General features: G+C 39.0%; 1 protein-coding gene across 2 annotated transcripts in view; it reads left to right on the forward strand.

Annotated features, from left to right (window-relative positions):
• Positions 1-20,402, forward strand: part of SPIDR (scaffold protein involved in DNA repair) — a 196,390-nt gene that overhangs the window by 128,139 nt on the left and 47,849 nt on the right. For both annotated transcript variants that reach the window (XM_082291139.1, XM_082291140.1), the window contains exon 10: positions 1,547-1,797. In XM_082291139.1, the coding sequence (XP_082147265.1) occupies positions 1,547-1,797 (251 nt within the window). The remainder of the gene's footprint in view (positions 1-1,546; positions 1,798-20,402) is intronic.

A 20,402-nucleotide genomic window follows, 5' to 3' on the forward strand; every position in this document is an offset into this window, starting at 1 on the left:
TCTTTATAGCTGAATAGCTAAAAAATAGCTGTTTTCTTGTAACTCACTCAAGATTCTATTTAAAATAAGCATTCCTTTTTCCTATTCCTTTATCTTAACTCATTTCCTTATTGATCCTATCCTTTCTTTAAAGCATCAGTTGATAACATCATCCCCCATTCCTACCCCTTCAGTTTGTTTTCTTTCCCATTTTGACTTTATTTGTATTAAAATGCCTACTGACTCTGCATTTCTGTAACTGTGGTCGTACAAGCTGAGGTATTTTAAGAGATTTGTTTTCTTCATAGTCTGTGCCAGCACTTTCTGAAAGTAAGGTTCTTGTAAAAGCTTTATATTGGCTACCTAAATGGTTCTTAATATTTGAGAAGTTTGGCCCTTCAAGTTTGAGGAGCAATGAGTGTCAACATTTTGTGTTTGCCTTATATATAATTCCCATTATAGGCCTGGGAATTAAAAAGTTACATAAATCAAATCCTAATCGCCTTTCTTGCTTCAACTCTGACTTGTAAAAAGCTTCTACTGTGGTATTTGAAAACCAGAACAATTTACTTGTTCCCCTCATTGCTCCTAACAAGCAAACCACTTCATTTAAAACTTGGTAGACAAGTTTTATTGCAACTACTTTGTAGACAAAGGGTAGTGTTGTACCACAATTTTCTTTTAAATACTGCAAATTCTTCTTTATTGGTGTATAATACTTATGGTACAGTCTGTGATACTCTGAAAACCTTTCTTGGCATCCAGCTTTTTATAAAAACAGGTCTCATTGTGAAAATAGAAAATTGGTTCATGCTGCAAAGGGACCTATATGTATATTGACCATGTTAGTCTACACCTGCATACAATTTTTATCGAGAGAGATTTATTTTAAAATAAAGATAAATTACATTACTAATTTAGATTAAGGCAAACTGCAGTGTTCATGAAGTTTATTTTGCAAGTTTGGAAGGTTTTATTAACAAAATATGTTTTTAAAGTAGTGAAAAAATAAGTTAAAGTTTTTGCTTTAAAAGTTTTGTATTTTTCATTAATCATCTAATTATTTTACTTTGAAATATTTTCCATTGAAATGTGTAAGTCTGAGAACTAGCTTACTAGTCTATAAAAGACACCTGTTCATTTCCAACTTTATTTGAAAGTCCGGAAGTATTCAAGATGAATTTCACTCTTTTTTTAGAAGAGGAAGGAACAGAACATCAAAGAAGTAAAAATGAAACTCCATTCAAGGGGAAGAATCATAAGGGCTAATATCTGTTTTCTGTTTTCCTGCTGGTGTCACCTTCATCTCTCACGGGTTGAGTTAGCTCAGTGCAGAGTGCCAGTTAAATACAGGAGCACACTATGTGTGCAACTCTCTTGAGTGTCTATTAAAAATACACAATAAATAACTGGCCACTAGTCTGCAAGTTACCTTAGGAGCAGTAAGTATTTTGAAACTGATTTTGCACTTGAAACCTGATTTTTCATGCTGACGTTTTTCCTCTCTAGCTCTACACAGTTTCAAGGTTCTCTGGAATGTTTCTCTTAATGGGTTTTCCTTCACCAGGTTGCTTGTGCTCCACAACTTCGTAACAATGGTGATTCAAAACAGCATCCCTTGGCACTGAGTGCTGTTAATGATTCTCTGCTTGACATGGTTGAAAGCCAGGGAGCCATGGGATGGAGAGAGGTGCAGGTACGAGTCGTTATCCAGAGGGTGTACTGTTTGCCTGCAAGAGAAGGGTACAGGAGCCATACTCAAGGAAATAAGCCTCTTTGTGCAACACCTGGCATGAATTCAGATCCACCAAATGTTAGGTGAGTAATAAGATGCATGGCAATTTCTTTGTTGAGGCTGTGATATATGAGAAACCAAAGAGGAGGGAGTTCAGAAATGTCATTCTTAGTTGTCAGCCCATGGGGAATAAGCACACTCAGCAAGGAAGGCATGGGGCTGTTGATGAGAGTGGTGCCGTTTTTTCATAGGTATAGTGTGACACAGAAGTAGTCCTGCCCAGGGAAGGAAAGGATCTGTCTATGTTTATGTCATCAACAGATGACAGGAACACTGAAAATTAATTAGTGAGAAGTTAATTGAGAACATCATATACTGTTCCTTGAGCTTCACAGAATAATTGTTACATCACATTTGCCTGTTTCAGTCTCTGGTATGCTCTGCTAGTAAGTTATGCTCATGCAATGGTCTTTTGAAACAAAAAAGAAATACATAGAGAGACACAGAAATGAAAGGCTTTTCTATAATGAGGATTTTGCACACATGCTATTAGAGAAACATAGGTGTATATTCCGTTGTGAAGTCGCTGGAAAAAGATCCTGTTGACTTCTGGAAATCTGGAGGCCACAGCAGTTAAGATTCCTCTACAGTAAAAAGTGTTGTGGTGTCAAAACATGAGCAGCATTGTGGAAACATTACATGCAAACCCCATGGAACATACAGCTTTCAACCAGTTGTTTTAGCCTCTTATGTTTTAGTCTTTGCATCCTAACACTGTTCTGTTTACAGTGGAAGGAATCAAGAGTTGGACCTTGTTTTCTTAAAAACAAAAGATATGGCAAACAGTTTTCCTTTCTGACCAATAGTGAACCATTGAATTCTTTCCTTCTCCTTTTATGACTCTCAAGGTTTGAGGCCAAAGACTGATTTCAGTCTTTCTCAGCAACCCTGCATCTGTGTTAGCTGTGTCTGTTATTGCATTTTCTTCCTTTGGTTTTGCACTAGCTTTTGGTTCATTTGGCTTAAAATTTTGAAAGGTAAGATGTATCAGATTTTATTTTCACTCAGGAAGATGATTAAAGTGCATTATAGTAGAAGAGCTTGTATTGAGGTTCTAGGTTCAGCCTTTCAGGACATAAGTAAACATTTCTTCCTGCAGAGTTTGGGACTTGAATGGGGATGTGCAATTAGTTTAACAGGTCCTGTTGAGAACTCTCCAGATGTAATTTGCAATAGGCTTTGAAAGGTTTCTTCTCAGTTTTGAAAAATTTGAGTTCCTCTGAGCCACCCTGCAGGTGGATAGTGGTGTCCTCAACGGTTCTTCTTCTTGAGTTTTTGAAATACTAGAATTCTCTCAATTCTTGGTACCTTGTAAGCCACTGGGTAATTTACAGCACTAATTGATCAATAAAATTTCTCCAGAAGGAACTTAGAAAGATTATTCTTTCCTAAAATACAAGTTTGGTCATCACCCACAGGAAAGTAATTATCAACAGCCTTGTCCCCAACATTTTTAGGAGCTCTTTTACATATAATAGTTATATTGAACATTATTTTTTTAAAGTAATTGATACATCTTGTTGTGTGGACTCTTTGCTTTGTATTTAATTCATTCTTACTATAACATATATATTTTTTTAAAAAGAAAAAGTACTTTACCAGCCCACATCGATATGTGGTTTTGAGGACAGTAGTCCTCCATGTAGATTTTCTTCCAGAGAGCTACATTTGATCAAATGTCAGGGCAGCTGTGTTATTGAAGCTGATTTTTTAATTTCCAACTCTTTACCAAAAGTACACTTAACTTGCAGTCACACAATTTGAGGTAGTTAACCTGCCTGAGCCCACACCCTTCACAGGAATGGGGTGAAAGAAAGCAGAAATCTGAGATTGCACTTCTTATGTCAAACGTGAAATAGAAATGAAATAAAAAATGAGAGCTTGTTGCTTCTACGTATATGCTGTAGCTGGGTATTCTCATGTGCAGTTGTTAAACTGGTCTCTTAAAAGTTCCTCAAATTTCATAGATAGCTCAGAAAACTGTTTGTTTGTTGTTGTTCACAGCTATCAGACTGTTTTGGATCCTGAATCAAAAAAAACAACCCACTTTCTCTTTTGCAAAGGGGAGAAAGAACACTTCTTTTACAGACTGAGGAATGAAAAACACCTCTTGCTGCTTTTTCAGCTGCTATTTCCATGGCTGATAAACATCCACATGAGACCTCCTCTACCAAAAACATCTATGTGAGCAAAAAGGCCCTCTGGCAGTCCTTCGAACCAACTGATGGCTTATTCTTTTGTAACTAAAAAACCCTATTTTAAACTTCTTTCTGTAAAGTAAAACTGCCATAAGAACAAGGTTTGTATTTTATGAGGCAAGATGAGTTAGATTATTCATTGTTTCATAAACAAAAATTTCTAATTGGATATCAAGGTACAATAATACCTAATTGATTAGTATTTTAAACAGGCTGGTTTACTGCATATCTTCTTTTGTAGCACTCCACAATAACCTAGATGCTGTTGGCACAGGGAAGCATAAAAACCTCCACAATAAACTGCAAAGAAACATGAAATTAAATGTGGAGTAGGGGAAGTGATGCATTTGGTTCAAGGCATCCGGTTTCTAGTAGGAGACTGGCAAGTTGTGGGAGAAACCTCTATTTTGATTGTAAGGAAGCGGATTAATTTAGTTGATTAAAACTAACACTTGTGAAACATAGAAACTACGGGGCTGCCCATATGCATCTAGCATTTATTGTTCATAAATACACACGTGTGGAATATAGCCTTTTACTGATAGACAAAGGGATAGGTTTGAAGGGTTTAAGTTTGCTCAGCTGAAGTATTCAAAGCATTTTCCAAGAATGCTGAGAAATCTTTGCAGAGACTGAGGAGTTCTCCGGCTTCTGTTGTCCATAAATTGGATCCACATTTCCTGTATTATTGTTGAAATATCTGCCTTTTCCCCCATAACTAACTGCGCTTGCAAATGGACTTTTCATGCTGAAGGAGTTTCTTGGGGTGGAAAAAAAAAGAAGAAAATATGACTCGCTGTGACTGTCTGCCCATTTCCAACATTCCTGGCATGCTTTTTGCTGCCTTTTCCCCTCTGATGGCAGATAGATACTTTTGTTAATGACACAACACATGTTTGTCTAAACCCAATTGTTTTGATTCTTTTTTAAAATGTTCTGGCTTACAAAGTATGAGGATCCCAAAGAGACTCCTGTCAACCTGAGGAGCTCACTGGCCCAGAGGTGTCTGACTCACTGCGTTGGCCTTGTACTTTGTGTTCCTGGGATAAAGCAGTGTATAATTTGGATTTTGCTCCTGCCAGTATCTGTTTGTTTTGAGCAGGCCACGTGAGTTTAGTAAAAAATAGAGCTGGTCAGTTTTGTGCCTTAAAGGACAGGGCTGGTTGTGTGGTAGTCAGTGTAACTAAAATAGATGCATTTTTAGGACTATTAGGCAGTTAAACTGGTCAGAGCACTCGGAGGATTTGCGTGAGGAGGCTGGACAGAAAAGGGTGTTGTCATGAAGAGCTAACCACTGCTGGTAGAAAACAATGCTAGCTATAGCTGTGAATCCACACTTTGAAATCTGTGGGTGACTCGACAAATTTTCCATTCACTTCTCTTGGCATGTTTCAACCTATTTCCTACCTGCACAAAGCCTGCTATAGCTTTCTATTCCAAGAACAAAAGAAAGACCATATATTTACTTTAAAAATTAGTGTGATCGGCATCTCTGCACTAGTTGTCATCTGTAGTTCTTTCAGTTTTGCTCTTTATTTTGTTTTCCATTTGCCAGATCACAGAGCAGTGGAAAGGTCTGCCACCATGCAAGCAGGACCCTTGGGGAGCAAAATATTTAGAAGAGCTGAGGATTTGTTTGAGTGGCTGGGAGAAATAGAAGTGAGGACAATCACATTTCTCTTTCTGAGCAGGCCCACAGAAACATGATAGTCAGTTGCTGTAATTCGTTGTGGTCTAGCAAGTTGTTGCAAGTTTCTGAGTAGTCTGTTCATATGTAATTCTTCGCAAAACAGTTTTATTGGCAAGTGATAATCCCGTAGAACTAATTAATTTCTAAATTAGATTTAATTTTTTCCCCTTTTTCTTCATCCAGTGATCTTTGCTGTTTATCTTAACACAGATCTAATCAATGGGTCAACGCCTGGCAACAGGCACAAATAAAAGTTGAGTGTCAGATGCTGCAACTAGCATTCCAAGGAGATGGATTAATATATTGAAAAGTCATCCTTCTGGTATGGACAACCTACCTTACGTTTTATAAAGCTTATTGAAATAAACAAAAACAACATAAAAAAACTCTGGAGGTATTCTTGTTTGAAAAGAGCCCAGATTGGAAAGGACTGTCATGAAAGATCCATGTTCACAGATGCTAACATCTGTCAGAATGTTTTTTGTGGCTGACTTAAATCTGTTTACAGCATTCCATTTGATTTTTGTGTTTTTTTTCAACAAAACATTTTAAATTGAATGGTCATAAATGCAAGTTTTTAAAAATTACATTATGTTTCTGGGATGTGATTTTTCAAGTGGAAAATAAACAGGAAATAAGTAACTGAAATGCAGTAGAGAGTACTCCATAAACTAAAAAGTTTCTCTATTTTTGCCCTTTTCAAATCCTTCTCCGAAGTGAAGATACGTGCTCTTAATATTCTTGCAAAGTAGTCTAATTGCTACTTGACAGACTTATAATAGTTCCTCTAATAGCTGTGGTTCAAGCTCTAGTAACTGGTTTCTGCTTTGAAGTCTCTCTCTCTCTTTTTTTTTTTTTTTCCTTTTTTTATTCACAATAAAGACTCCCTGACACTTGGATTATTCCCTTTTGCCTCCACCCTGCTCTATTTGTAATTCTCAAACTGAAGCCGCCAAAACAGAGAGTAAGAACAAGAGACTGTTGGAAAAACATCTTTGGTATCACACTGTCCAGCTAATACTTTAAATTGTCTTATGTAGTTAACACTGTAGCTTCCCCATGCTGTTGTCTGGATAGCCCTGAGAGTCTGTTTTCCCTACTGCTGATGCTGCAGACGACCAAATGGAACTTGGGCTTCTTCCAGTGCCACCGTAGTACAACAATTTGTTAATTTGACATTGCTGTTTATTTTTCAGTGCTGAATATTTACATAGTCTTATTCTGTCCAAGGGCAAGGTGAAAGCACTGTTATCTGATATACTCTGTACAAATAAAAAAAAAAAAGACCCTTCAATGTACACCAGCGTTTTTCGTCCCTGTGCTGAGAATATGCAATTAAACAACTTGCTGTTGTTCTAAAATATGTCAGGGCAGTGATAAAAAATGCTGGTAAAGAAAAGAGGCTTAAGAAGACCATAGCCAGCACAGACCACAAGTGTGACAGGGATTCAGTCTCTTTGGAAAGCAAATGGACAGGAATAGAAACCATCAGGTGGCCAATACTGTGTGTAGGCTCCTGTATGCATCTAGCAAAAAGGGGACACTGTTTGCTTGTGTTTCTTCCATACTCAAGTGCTTAGTCTGATCAGTAAAGCACCCATGTGCTCACAGAAGACAGTCACACACACCCCAAGCCTTTTTTTTGGTCGAGAAGGATGTATTCCCCATGACAGAGAAATTGTAGAGATACCTGAGTAGCACAGAGAGACAGGTAAGTGGTATAGAAGCTTCATTATGTAGAGCTCTGTGTTCCCCACCACTTACCTTGTAACCATACCATTTCACAACTCTCACCTCTGATGATCACATGCAGGGCTTTAGGAAGCTGGGGAAGCTTTATTGCACCTGAACACCTCATTTCCCACTGCCATTTGCTTCATGGCTGTATGCACCCAATTGGTTGGTTTTGAGGGACTGTGTAAATGGAGGGAATGGGAAGAGTGATGTGGTCCCTGTACATTATCCTACAGTAGAAAGCAGTCTAGGGAGAAGAAAGCAAACAATTTGAAAAGGTAATTTTCCAGCCCTAGAGCCACAGTCAAGGTATGTGCTGTTGTACATTCCGTGGTTTCAAACAAGAATAGTAATTTTCCAGCACCTGTTAAAATTATTCTAAGATGGCCTACATAAAAGGTATGGAATCTTTTCCTTGGCTTTGACCTTTCTTCCCCCTGAATTTTTTTATCTCTGAAAGTTATGTGGTTGATAGAACTGAGAGCAGAAATCTTCCATGTGTGTTTTACACCTCTACATTTCACTGACTACACGACTTCCTGGAGGAAGTGTTAAAGTTGTGCTGAAGCTCTCAGAAACCTTTGTAGAAGTCAGATTGTGTCTCTGGAATTTGTTTTTCTTCTACCATCGTACCCGAAGGCAAGAACCATGAGCAGTGTTAAATGTTATAAATGCCTGGATGGAGGTGAACTAGCAGTTGGGAGAGAATTTTAACCACCTGAATATTACATGGCATTTCTTTGCCACTTGGGCAGGTAAACAGTCTTTGTATGCATAGCCTTAGGTATCTGCAGAGGTAGAGCACGTGCATGAAAACATCAGCGCAGATTTTATGTAATAGTGATTTTCCAAAATGGAAGATTCTTAGAAATAACTTTCTGTCATCAGCTTTGTAAAAGCTTCTGTTGGATATAACTGATCAATACTCCTTGGAAAAGTATTACTAACATACTCTTTTGGGAAGAAGGAGGTCTTGAGTCTCAAAGAGTCAGGAATACACAGTTCTGTGCAGATGATGGGCATACTCTATTAATTAAGAAAAGACAGACTTTGAAAGGGACAATATTGCTGAAACGTAGGCCTGAACATCTATATTTTAAGCTCTTCTACACTTTTTTATAAAATGCAAAAGATGAAGATACAGCTAACAATGCAAATAAACAAAGCTCCTCTGAGAAGACAATTAGTTCTTTCAGTAAGTATTGTGGTTTAAAATTGGTATGTAAGTTATAAATGTAACAAGGTTATCTTACATTCACGTGCCAGTTCTGACTGGTGGCTGCTGGTTTTGTTCCATTTCTCACAGCCAAAGGCAGTCAGCAGCATCACACTGAGTAGGGATCTGCTGTGCTGAAATCCTCGAACTCATTTCAGTTAATGCTTCAACTCCCTCTTTTGACAAAAGGGCTTTTCACAGCATTTGGAGAAGAACATGCTCCTCAAATGGGAAAAGTGATGAGCAAAGGCCTGGGATGAACTTCCTGTATATTACACTTCACAGTGTAAGGGTTTGAGTGGGTTGGCAGTTAAGAGAGATTTAGTTATTTTTTAATTTTCATCCTACAGTGAGAAAAAAAAGGAATTATTTAATTGATACATACTGCCTGATAAATGTTCAAACTGGTTTTGTAACAGGCTGAATTTAGATACTTTACTGGAGGTGTGTGTTTGACTGCAGTGTGGACTCCTCTGGACAACACGCTTTACAAGTGCCTAAGGCTAGGAGTGAATGCAAAGTGTACTTCAGAGCTGTTTCAGATTTGACAGGCTGAGAAAGTTGGGGCTGTTCAGCCTGGAGAAGAGAAAGCTCCAGGGAAGAACTTAGAGTAGCCTTCCAGTACATAAAGAGGCCTTGCAGGAAGGCTGGAGAGGGACTTTTTACAAGGGCATGTAGTGATAGGACAAGGGGAAATGACCTTAAACTGAAGGAGCATGGGTTTAGATTAGATATTAGGAAAAAATTCTTTAAGGGTGCTGAGACACAGGTTGCCCAGAAAGTTTCTGGATGCCCCCTCCCTGGAAGTGTTCAGAGCCGGATTGGATGGAACTCTGAATAACCTGGTCTACTGGAAGCTGTGGATTTCCTCTCTGAGGCAGCAGCTTTCCCCACTATTGAATTCAAATATGATCTAGTCATGACAACTACAGATGTTCTTGTCTTTGTCCTATAACAATGGGATTATGCATTTTCCACTGCCTCTGAACAAATGCCAAAATTTGTAAATTCTGTTTGACATGAGGAAAAATGTTCAAGGAAATTAATTTGATTGGAACAAGTTATGTCACATCTTCAATATGGAGCTATAAATTAAGTGGCTGTATTAACATAATGTAAGTGGGACGTGGAAGACAATGTTAGCAAAGACACTCAGTGCCTAATCTTGCCAAAAGTGTTTTTAATTTCTTTATTTCTATTTAATTTAATGGTAAGTGGTTATTTCCTTTCCAAGGGAGCTGAAAACTGCCAAAACTTTCTTGCTGCAGCTTGGGCTGTTTAGTCATGATGAAAAAATATCTGGGTTAGGAGCTCATCTATACCTTGGTGCTTCTGTGTATGAGTCACCATTTGTATTTGGACTGCCAGGGTTCGAGGGAGAATCATAGCAATAACATTCTGAGAAAACAGGTATTTGAAGTGGATGCATGAACAGTTAGGAAAATCAGTGTCTCTCAGGCCGTTTATGTTTAAGCATAAACAAGTGGGAAGGGACTCTACTAAGGTAGTGGATTTTTAAGAAATTAGTTGGAAATCAGCTTATATGTGCAAGGATAAGGAGGAGAATTCAAAGCAAAAAGAGGTGTCATATCTGGTTTAGAGGTTGCAACTTCAGCAAATCAATGAATTGCAATCAGGTGATTTCTTTTTAAATGCTTGCAAGGGTTGGACCTCATAAGATAACATCTATATGCTAGATTTAGGAAACTCCTGCATAGACAAATGAGTTGCATTTTGTGATTTGTTTGATCCCTGCTGAATACATAGAAGCTGCGTTTGGGGGTGATCTGCCTGGTTGCCGTTGCTATTTGGGTAGTGCAAATCAGAAGAAATGAAAAAGTCACGCATTGAACAAAATCATGAGAAAGAGGAATCATGGTATTTGGAAATAAGGTACTATTTTTTTTTTTTTTTTTTTTTAAGATAAATGTACTTTTGAGTCTTCCTAAACTTTTTCAATGAAGAATCCCAAATTTTCTGATCGACCTTGTGTATAAATGAATTTCAATTATAAAAATGAAAATAAAAAATAAAAGCTAGGTATGATTCTTACTTATTGATTCAGGCTTGTGGTTAGCCTACCATGTTGGATAGCAAGCCAACATGCCTGGCCTCCCTGCAAACACCGGAAGGGTTTTTCTCTGTCTGAGGTCAACCTGCTGAAATCCACAGAAGCAGATGGTGGCAAAGGAACTGCTTTCACGATAAAACCAACTATTTTAACGGAGCAGATAATCAGTCCAATAGTCAAATAATAATGAAGATTTTGTCTGTGTGCAGTGTGGATTAATAAAAATTGCTGGTTGTTGTAGCACTTCAGTATCCAGATGTTTTGGTCTCAATTTGCAACTCTTAGTCCCATGGAGTAGAAATAGGTGCTTTTTTCCTTTTCGCTATATGTCCTGGATAAACCTGAGTCTCTTTCCTTTTTTTTCCTGCAATTTAGTTTTATACTTGGCACAATAAAAATGTAAGTACTGTAGCAAGTTTAGAGAGCGCGCAGAACTCCCAGGTACGAAGTGTTGTTTCTCTGCTCCGTGAATGTCGCTGCCCGCGTTATTTATTATAACCGAGTCTGTAACAGCAAAGCAAAGGGATATTACAGCTAAACACAGGGATAAATGGTAACGTCGGGCTGTGTTCAGACTGACTCTTTTCTGCCCGTGGGTCAGCCCCTTGGTGAACAGATATTTCCTGCCTTTATCCCAGCCCTCCCTGGAAGCCCAGGGCTCGGGGTTGCCGGAGGGCACGTGGTGTGTCTCTCTCCCCCTGCATCCCCCAGTGTGTCTCTGCACACGCTGTTCAGTAAACAAACTCGGGAGAACCAGAGCGAGCTGGTTCAGAGCAGCCAGTTCATTCACACAGACCTCTTGGAAAGCGGTGCCTTTGCGCAGCCCTGACGTACGGGCTGAGGGAAGTGGAGAAGTTAGTATTTATGTTTTCATTAATGCTTTTTATAGCTGCGAGCCAGCTGTAGCTAGTTAGCGTTAGCCTAGGACATCTATTAGCGTGCAGACCTCTTACGCAGGATAAAGGGCTTCTGATGGAAACAGAGTTGTTACTCATGGTACTCCCGGCTGCGTGTTTACATGAAGGCTGTGTGTGCTGACATAGGATATATATATTAGAACAGCATGCACCTTTCTAACGAACAAGTTTTCCAGGATTCAAGAGGATTTTGTATGAAAACTTTTAGTGCAGCAAATCTTGAGATTTGCATCTTTAAATGGAGTATTGCTTGTTTAAAAGCTATTCTATTTAAATAATGCTCTGCAGCTATGCAGATACTAAAATTATGTTGTGTTTAGCTTTTAGGCTATATTGCGAATAAGCAGTATTCCTGCAAGTCTTGAGCACACCAGTTTGGACTGTTAAAGTTTCTGCTGTGAATGATGTAAGTGGCTGGCAGTAGCACAGGGTGAATTGGACCTAAGGGTTTGGTCTAGAGAAATTGATGGCTCAGCTATCCTTCTCTGGTTTCTCCCAGTTTTTGCTTTTACTGTTTTTTTTTCCCCCCTCTTCTTCTGGAAGCTAGTTAGTCGGGAGGGCATTTAAAAATAAATAACAAAAGCAACTGCAAAACAGAGAATGAGGAAGGAACGAGAAGTTTTGTATTTAGAGCTCCAGCATGACAAGCACCATGGTCTCTGGTATTTGCATCAATAAGACAATTTCCTTTCCTGGTCAGTCAGTGTTCCCCTTACAGTTCTGACACCTCCGTTCATCCAGGCAACCACAGAGATGCCTGAAGAAAAAATAGGAAATTTTGTCTATGCTCTGCTTTGCATTTCTGTAGAAGGTGTGAAGTGAACTTAGTACTTTCTCACAGAGAATTTAGTCCTTCTAGTAGTTAAAGCTTTGGAATGGAAAGTTTCAGCACTGACTTTCCTCTCAAGTAGTTTTCTTCTTCCAAAGATAGATTGTATTGAAGACCATCATCTCTATTCCTTTTCTTCCCAGGTCTTTCACTGCTACTTGCAGTGTGTTTTACAGACTAGAGAAGATTCCTTCGCCATTGTAAAAAGATCTCAGCGTGAATTTCCACTCCTCTTATCTTTGTCACAGTCCCACCAGTTGTCAGTGATGAACTCCTTTCAGTCAAGGGGAATTCAAAAAGTTCATTGTAAAAAGCTTTGTTTGTCTCTTTAAGCCTAACCTCATGAAAGCATTGATTACATCAGCCATCATCATGTCAGAATTATACCTTTATGGTTCACAAAAAGAAGTTTTATAGTGCTATTCTTTTTCATCTGCACAACAGAATCTGTGTGTGAAACTGCTGAGTAGCCCCACATGCCAGAGTCAACTCACATGGTTGAACTATAGTTTTACCAAGACAAAAAGTCGGGTTATCTCCCAAAATTGAATCACTTCTAATCTTCTGTTCAGATAAATTTCCTCCACCCATCCATTTAGGTACACCACCCTTAATGATCCACTTGAGAAGAATGTGACAGGCTCTTGAAAGCCCTGTGAAGCTGTGGAAGTGCAGCTCATGAATTATGCGTGTTCAGTGCCTACAGCCTTAACCTCAAAATACAGGTGGGAAAACTCATGTCGGCAGTATCTAGACTTCCCTACAGATCGTATCTGTGATTTGGTTCTCTTTTGCCTTTACAAATGTGGTCAAAGCTCAGTTCGTTCTAATTTCAAAGTCAACTGGTCTTTTGAGGACCAGAAGAAAATTCAAGCTTTGATGTGCTCACATCCTTCCTTTTAATGCAAACCTGCAAAATTGTGCTGGAATGTTTTGCACCATTCGGTAAATCTGCTGGAAACTTGTTCAGTGTGATCTGATAGACAATATTTTTGTTCATTTTTGCTATTCTACTAAATGCTTCATAAGCGTTTGGTTTTTTTATGCAGAAGGAAATGACCTATGCGGTGTCATCACATGCTGGCCCTTGGGCTTGTTTTGGACTTACTGTTCAGCCATTCAGGGTCCTTGCTCATTTGTTCCTCATGCTCTTGTGACTGAAATGAAAACCTCTGCACAAGAACTTAGTTGGAGGAATGTGGATAATTGGGAAAAGCAGTTTTACCCAACAGAGTTTTCCCACAAAGATGGCTGGGACAACCAGCACTGTACTGCTAGCTTTGGGTGTTGTGGCTACAGATCATTGTACCAGATACTGTATAGACCATGTAGCCTAAAAAGAAACATCTTTCTCCTCCGAACATTTGGCAAAGATGTTTTTAGTGCTTTATCAAAGTTCATACTTCTGTGTCACCTCACTTAACACAGGCAAATTTATCATAGCTAGATCCTGACTGCCCAGTCCCTTCCCTGAGTCAGTTGCCAGTTGTCTTTAATTTTTGGTTTTAATTTATGGCTAGTTTTCCCAACATGCAGAGAACATGTGTTTGAGGGCAAGGAGACATTTTTAACCATGGCAAGGCACCTGGTTACAGCATGGATTTTCCCATTCCTCAAATGCTGTGATGGTCTAGGATAGTACATAATTATATCCTGCAGCCAAGTGAAATCATTTTTACTAGATCTGGCAGGAGATTTTTCACTTATTTTTTGGATGGATTTTTCTGATTGCTTGAGGATGGTCTTTTTCTTGTGTGTTCTGTCCATAGGATCCTAATGAGGCACGTGATATGTAGGAGGCATGGATAAGAGAGAGATAAAACTGTAACTTCTGTCATCAGGCAGTACTGGGTTGACAACTACTTATTTTATCTAATCTGTTCACCATATACCTTACTCCTTATGCTGAGTAATTGCCAGAAACTCCCTTCTCTGGCCCCTTTGCAAAATGTTTAATGCATGTTTTCTCTCTCTGTATGTCTGTATTATGTTAGTACATTTAATATCTGAGAAATAATTGTTTTGCCTGCTTGAAAAAAAGAAATTACTGTCTTGAGGTTCAGATGTACAAATGGAATGGATGCTGAAGAAGAGGGACCTTTAAGGAGGTATTGGAAACCTTGGTGTGTTTTGAAAATCCATCCATACACAGTACAACTCACTACAGTAAAGATAAGACAACAGAAAAAATTAACAGTGATTTCTCTAGATTATATACATGGCCTGTTGTTCTTCACACACACACACACACACACGTACATACCCCTTTGTTTCATCCATCTGCTGAAATTTGCTAAAAGCATGTGAGCAGTCTAAGCAAACTGCTGCGTATCTCATGTGCCCAGTGGGGCATGAACCTGGTTAAAGTTTCTAGGCATTTTGTAATAATTGGTATATGTGCCTTATGGAAAAAGAGTGGGAAAAAAAAGATTATTCATATGGTGCTATTAACCAGTAACAGTTTTTATTTCTGTTTTTATTTGGAAGTGCTGAGTTAAGATTTCAGATTAATCTGAATTGATGGTCTCTGCTAAGATTAAAGTTACAGTGTCTATAAACCAGTTGTTCAACTTTATGGTTGAACATGGAAAACTATCAAATAGAAATGTTCTATATACCAATGACAGACAATGTCTGAACTACTCCCTTTAGCCCCTACCCCCCATTTATCAGTGACCTTTAACTACCAGTTTCCTTCACCAGTTAAGTTTTCTCAATCACCCACATTTAATTCTAAAAACTCAGATGTTTTGTTCTCAGCAGTACTTCTAGCATGAGTGTCTTCTTGCAAATAGTCAGACTCATAGGTTTTCTTCATCCTGTTGGGAAGAAAATGTTGGCTGACCAGTCTTTTCCAAGTGGAGAAGGAGGAGAGAAGGCAAGATTGGAGGAGCATTTCCATGCTGGGCACTTTAGGTCATGCATGAATGTACAGAATGGTGTTGAAATCTTAGGAGAAGCTGTAGGCAGTAAGTGAGAGTGATGGTCTTGTTGGGCAGCTTCCCATGGGAGTTGGCAGGATGGTAATTTGTGAAAGATGTGTAGGGTTAATTCTTTTATTGAGCAAGTGCTTAACTACACTTCCAATCACCCACTCTCCTGGGTTGTGTCTGCTAAACTATCCAGTAGGAAAGTGGGAAAATAAAAAAGAAATTCAAAGCAAGCTCTTTTTATTATGAAATTATGACAATTTTCATTTTCAACATAATTCTGAAAATTCAGAGCATTCAACCCATGCCCGCCACTCCCTTTCTCCACTGCCCCAGCAATGCGGAAAAATACAGATAATCACAGTTTGCCTCTTTGCTAAGGCTTACCTGTATGCAGAATTCTTGTAGAGATGAATGCCAAATATATGAGGTGCACATTTAAACTCTGGTAATTTCCCACAGTAAAACTTTTTTGTTATGCTCATCTGAAGGAATTTTAGTCTGGCTTCGGATTAGTAACAGGAACTTGTTCTGTGATATCTTGTCCAGTATTTTTCCCACTAAATTATTTCTTGAGTTACTTTTCATCTGCTCTTGGTCTAGGGACTAAGAGTTCTCTATCACACACTTCCCCTCTGCTTCTGAGAGGCAGGAGAGAGGGAAGACCACCAGAGTATGCTTGTGAAGAAGGCGGGAATGCTGGTGGTGTAGGAGAGTGGAGCAGAGGGGAAGTTTGGGCAGCAGGGGCCAGGGTGGCCATGGGGAAACATGACCCCATGGGAGACTGCTGTGCTAGCAGTGCTGAGCGTATGTGCAGGCATAGAGCAGGAGCCCAGAAAACATGTGGCTCCTGCTGTTGCTGAACACCATCCTGCCAAGTCTCCATGGAGGCCTCTAGTATGGGTTCAGTAGCTTCTGGCAGTCAGGGGCTCTTTGCATTGCTCCTTTGTCCTTTGGCTAGAGCTTGTGAAGTACAGCTCCATCAACAGCTTATCACATGCTCTGCTCTTCTCCCTGTAGCTCTCCAGTAGCACATGCCCTTTCTCCTTTTCCCTGCTTTGTGCTCTGCTTAGTGTGTGACCTGCTGTTTCAGAACACCCTACAGTTTGCTTGGCTTCTTAAAGCATGTAAATGCATTCCCTTCCCAAAGAACTAAAAATCTCTTCTTTTTAAGACCTGACAATTAAGGTGATTACCAAATAGCTTGAGGGAGAATGAATTCGAGTTACATCACTGGGACCATGGAATGTCTCAGCAAAGACTAGTTCAGCTCACAGTGAGGTGTGTTTGAAAGCGTGTGTAGTGTTTGTGAGCTGGAAGCAACCCCTGCCTGTAGGTAGCCTGATGTTTTCCACTATGAAAAATTCTTGTGACCTTTTATTTGCAAAGCTGTTTCAACTCCATTGTTTGCTGTAGACGTTTGATGTTCAGAGGGGAATGCCCTCGAGGTGGGAAAATGCCTTGTTTTCTTTGGCAGCGCCTGAAGCTGGCTCTACCATGGAAACAGTTGGGGTTGGAAAGGGAGGAGGGAGAGAGAGGTAAAGGGTAGACTTTCCTCTTCCAGCCTGAGAGGTTCATGCCACCCCAGGCAGGAAATATTTCAAGGTGCGGGACAGAGAGCTGAAGTAAAGCTGTTCCCAAGCCATCCTCCCAAGTAGGGCATAAACCACACTGTTCCAGCTCCCTCTGTGAGGGCATCATACGATACTTTCCCTGTGTGTGAAGCAATAGGTGGGTGGCACTTACCTATAGCCTGACCCGGGGCTGACAGCATTCCTCTTTCTTACCCAGCAGTGGGACTCAAATGTCCCCTGATTCAAATGCTACCAGTCTGCTCAAGCTGTGGGCCTGCTAATACAAATAGACATTCTTTAACCATGTGTTGAGAGGCACAGGTGCAAAATACTCGAAGACATGTAATACCGGATTTCTGCAGAATACATATATATGTACTGAAAAGTGAATGTGTCATCTGTTGATTTCAGAGTGCTTAACCTTATCACCTTCAGATTCCAAACAGGAAGGTTTAGGAAGTTTTATCTATATCTGCTTCTGAATTAAAAAAAAACAATCCACAAGAGCACAACTTAGGATGTGTGTGGGTTTATATATGTTTATGTGAATGAATGATGCATATAAACGCTCTGTTTACTCTTTCTAGGCCCATGTTTTTTCCCAGAGCAGCACAGCCTGTTGCACTTTCTGTTTTTTGGATCAGACTGTTCTTTCCATTTTCTGCTGTTTTATCAGCCATGAATTTCTGTTTTCACAACACAAACTTGAGATCTCTCTACTAGTTTGTGAGCAGTATATATTTATTAATGAACTTTAAAGTCTTACCTTTCTCTCTCTCTCTACCCAGCTCTGTGTTATACAATAGAAAGAGATGAATATTGCTAAATAGTTACAATTTGTTTGCAGAATTGATGTGGCATGTAAAGCAAATAATTACGCATACAAATAGTACTGGTACTCGCGGCTCTTTCTCCTGCATACGCACATAGGGGATTTACACGCTGTAAGGTCATATTTTGCTTACATAAATGATCTTATCTTCTTGCACCCTGTGCCGTGTGGTATTCCAAACATTGCGGGGAACATGGAAAGTGCCAACAGTATATACAAATCATTTTGGCATATGGCACACAGTATAGACCAGTTGCAGAGCATGTGGAATAGGGCAGTACAGTGATTGGAATTTTATTAGTGAATTTGTATGTCTTTTGATTGTTTCATGTTTAAAGTAGTTTGTTCATTCAGGGTGAATAAAAGTTTTCTCTGAACAATTAAAGTGAGCTGGGCTAAGCAGGTGCTTCTCTGAAAGGAGCTGAGAAATTAAAAAGAATCCCAAAAAGTAGCATTGGAGGAGAAAAGACAGTCAAGGAATGTTGGGCAATGTGGGAGCACTTTTTAAAGAGTTCTGCTAGAACAGCAACACTGCAGGAGTCACTGACACTCTCCCCAAGGTGAGACCAGAGGGTGGGCTTGGGACCAGCATCTCCTATTCACCCTGTGTGGAAAATGTAGGGAGAACGCTCTAGTTCTTGGATTTCATACAGGAAAATAAATCCCAAAATGTGTTAATCTGGGGGGAGTGGGAAAGGGAGGATGGGAAGGAGATGTGGGAAAAGAAGAGGAGGAGATGAACATTCATCTTATTTATTGTGGTTGTAAAGGTGTGCCTAGGATTGGTTGATGGGGATTGGATTAAGTGGTAATTGAGTAACAATTAATGAATCAGATAATCATTAATTCTGACCAGATAATGAGGGAGGGTAGGAGAAACTGTGTGTTTAAACAAAGGTGGTTTTAGTTGAGTGCAACTATCTATTACTTAAGGGGGCTGGAGGGAGGGGGTAACTGGACGTTGCCATCTTTGTTGGTCAAGAAATCCTTCAAACACCAATTTAGCCATTTTTTCACAGTGGATTGATCCAAGATTTGACCCTGCTTCCTTTTTGTCCCATCAACTACTGTTTTAGAGGTTGTATGCACCTTCATTGCTCAAGTCTGTGAGTTGTGGGATTTTCCCACTTTAAAGACACATCTCTCCATGTTATTCTCTTCAGTTGATACAAACCACTGCCAAAGAGTAAGTAATTCTTTATAAGTAACTGAACCCTCTCTTGAATAAAAGAACATTTTAATCTTATATAGGTATGTTACAAGTGAAGGGGAGAAGTGACCCCCAAGTGAAGATACTTTCCTCTTATTAAAAAAAAAACAAAAAACAACAAACCAAGAAACAAACTCTTTATCATGTAGGGGTTTTTAAGTCTTGACTGTATTATAAGGGTCTTTTTACTTTCGTCATCTTTTTGCTTCTTGTAATTCTGCTGAAAAAATCTTGATGCTACTGATGGAATGACAAAATACAGGAATTGAGGTAATTGCATTAAGGGAATACTGAAAAAAAATCCTCATAATTCAGTTTCTCCTGCTACAAAGGCTTGCAGGTAGCTTCTTGCTTTAAACTAGCATAATATAATATAATAATATTAAGCATTTCTGATGGTATCTAAAACTGTCTGGTGAAAGTTTTAAACAGGTTGAGAAAAATTTGTCATTAGCTTATTGGTATAGTCTTAGGTTGGCTTTATAAAAGAGAGGTTAAGTAAGAAACTGAGGAAAGATATTGCTATTTGAACACTTGAAGTAACGATTCATTTAATGCTTTAAATAAAGATGGGATTTTTAACTAGTGTATGTTTATTTAGGTCCAGATTATTATTTATGAGTTGCTTGACATTCCAAAAACCAGGGAACAAAAGACTCTTTATACATAATTTTAAAAGGTGTGGCAATCAGGTAGGATTCTCTCTTTTACCATGTCATAGTATCTTGATGTTTTGTTAGGGCATTTTACCCTTTTATTGCTTCCTAGAAGAAGTTTAGTAAGCCACATACAAATAAACCTTTAATTTTTAAAAGGTTACTTCATTTGACTATATTTTAGATATATTAGGCAGCAGTTAACATAGTCCAGAAATGTTCAATAAACTGAAGTGGAATGCAGCATTTTATCCCTCATGAGTAAGAAATTGCAATTACTACACCAACTTTTTTTAACAAATATGATTAATGTTTGAAGTCACGTGACTAATACTAGCTGATAAATACTCCCAGTTTCCCTGACAGGCAGCAGGTTAACTAGTGAACAGTCAGAGAAGTATGATACTTGAGCAAGAAGGATCAGTTATTTAGCATAGCTCAGTTCCCAGGAAGAAGTATTTTTTTCTCCTCCTGTCAGTCCTGTTTTTCAATGATTCTGTTCTCTCCTCAAAGGCCAAGCTCTGTGACATCTTTATTCATAGCTGTGGTGACACACAGTGCTGTGAAACTAATTCTCCTAAATATCTGTTACCTGTTCCTCTGGAAGGTTAAATCTTTGGCATATTGTTCCATTGGACATCTGAAATATTCTTTATTGTTACTGACTTTTCTGGTGTGACACCGTTATGGTGGTACCACAAAGAGAAATGTTCTAGATGTTTGCCTGAGATTTCAGGAAAACATATGCCCAAGGTTTTGCTATACTGATGG

Source organism: Coloeus monedula (assembly GCF_965178545.1).
Source record: "Coloeus monedula genome assembly, chromosome: 1".
Taxonomy (NCBI): Eukaryota; Metazoa; Chordata; class Aves; order Passeriformes; family Corvidae; genus Coloeus; species Coloeus monedula.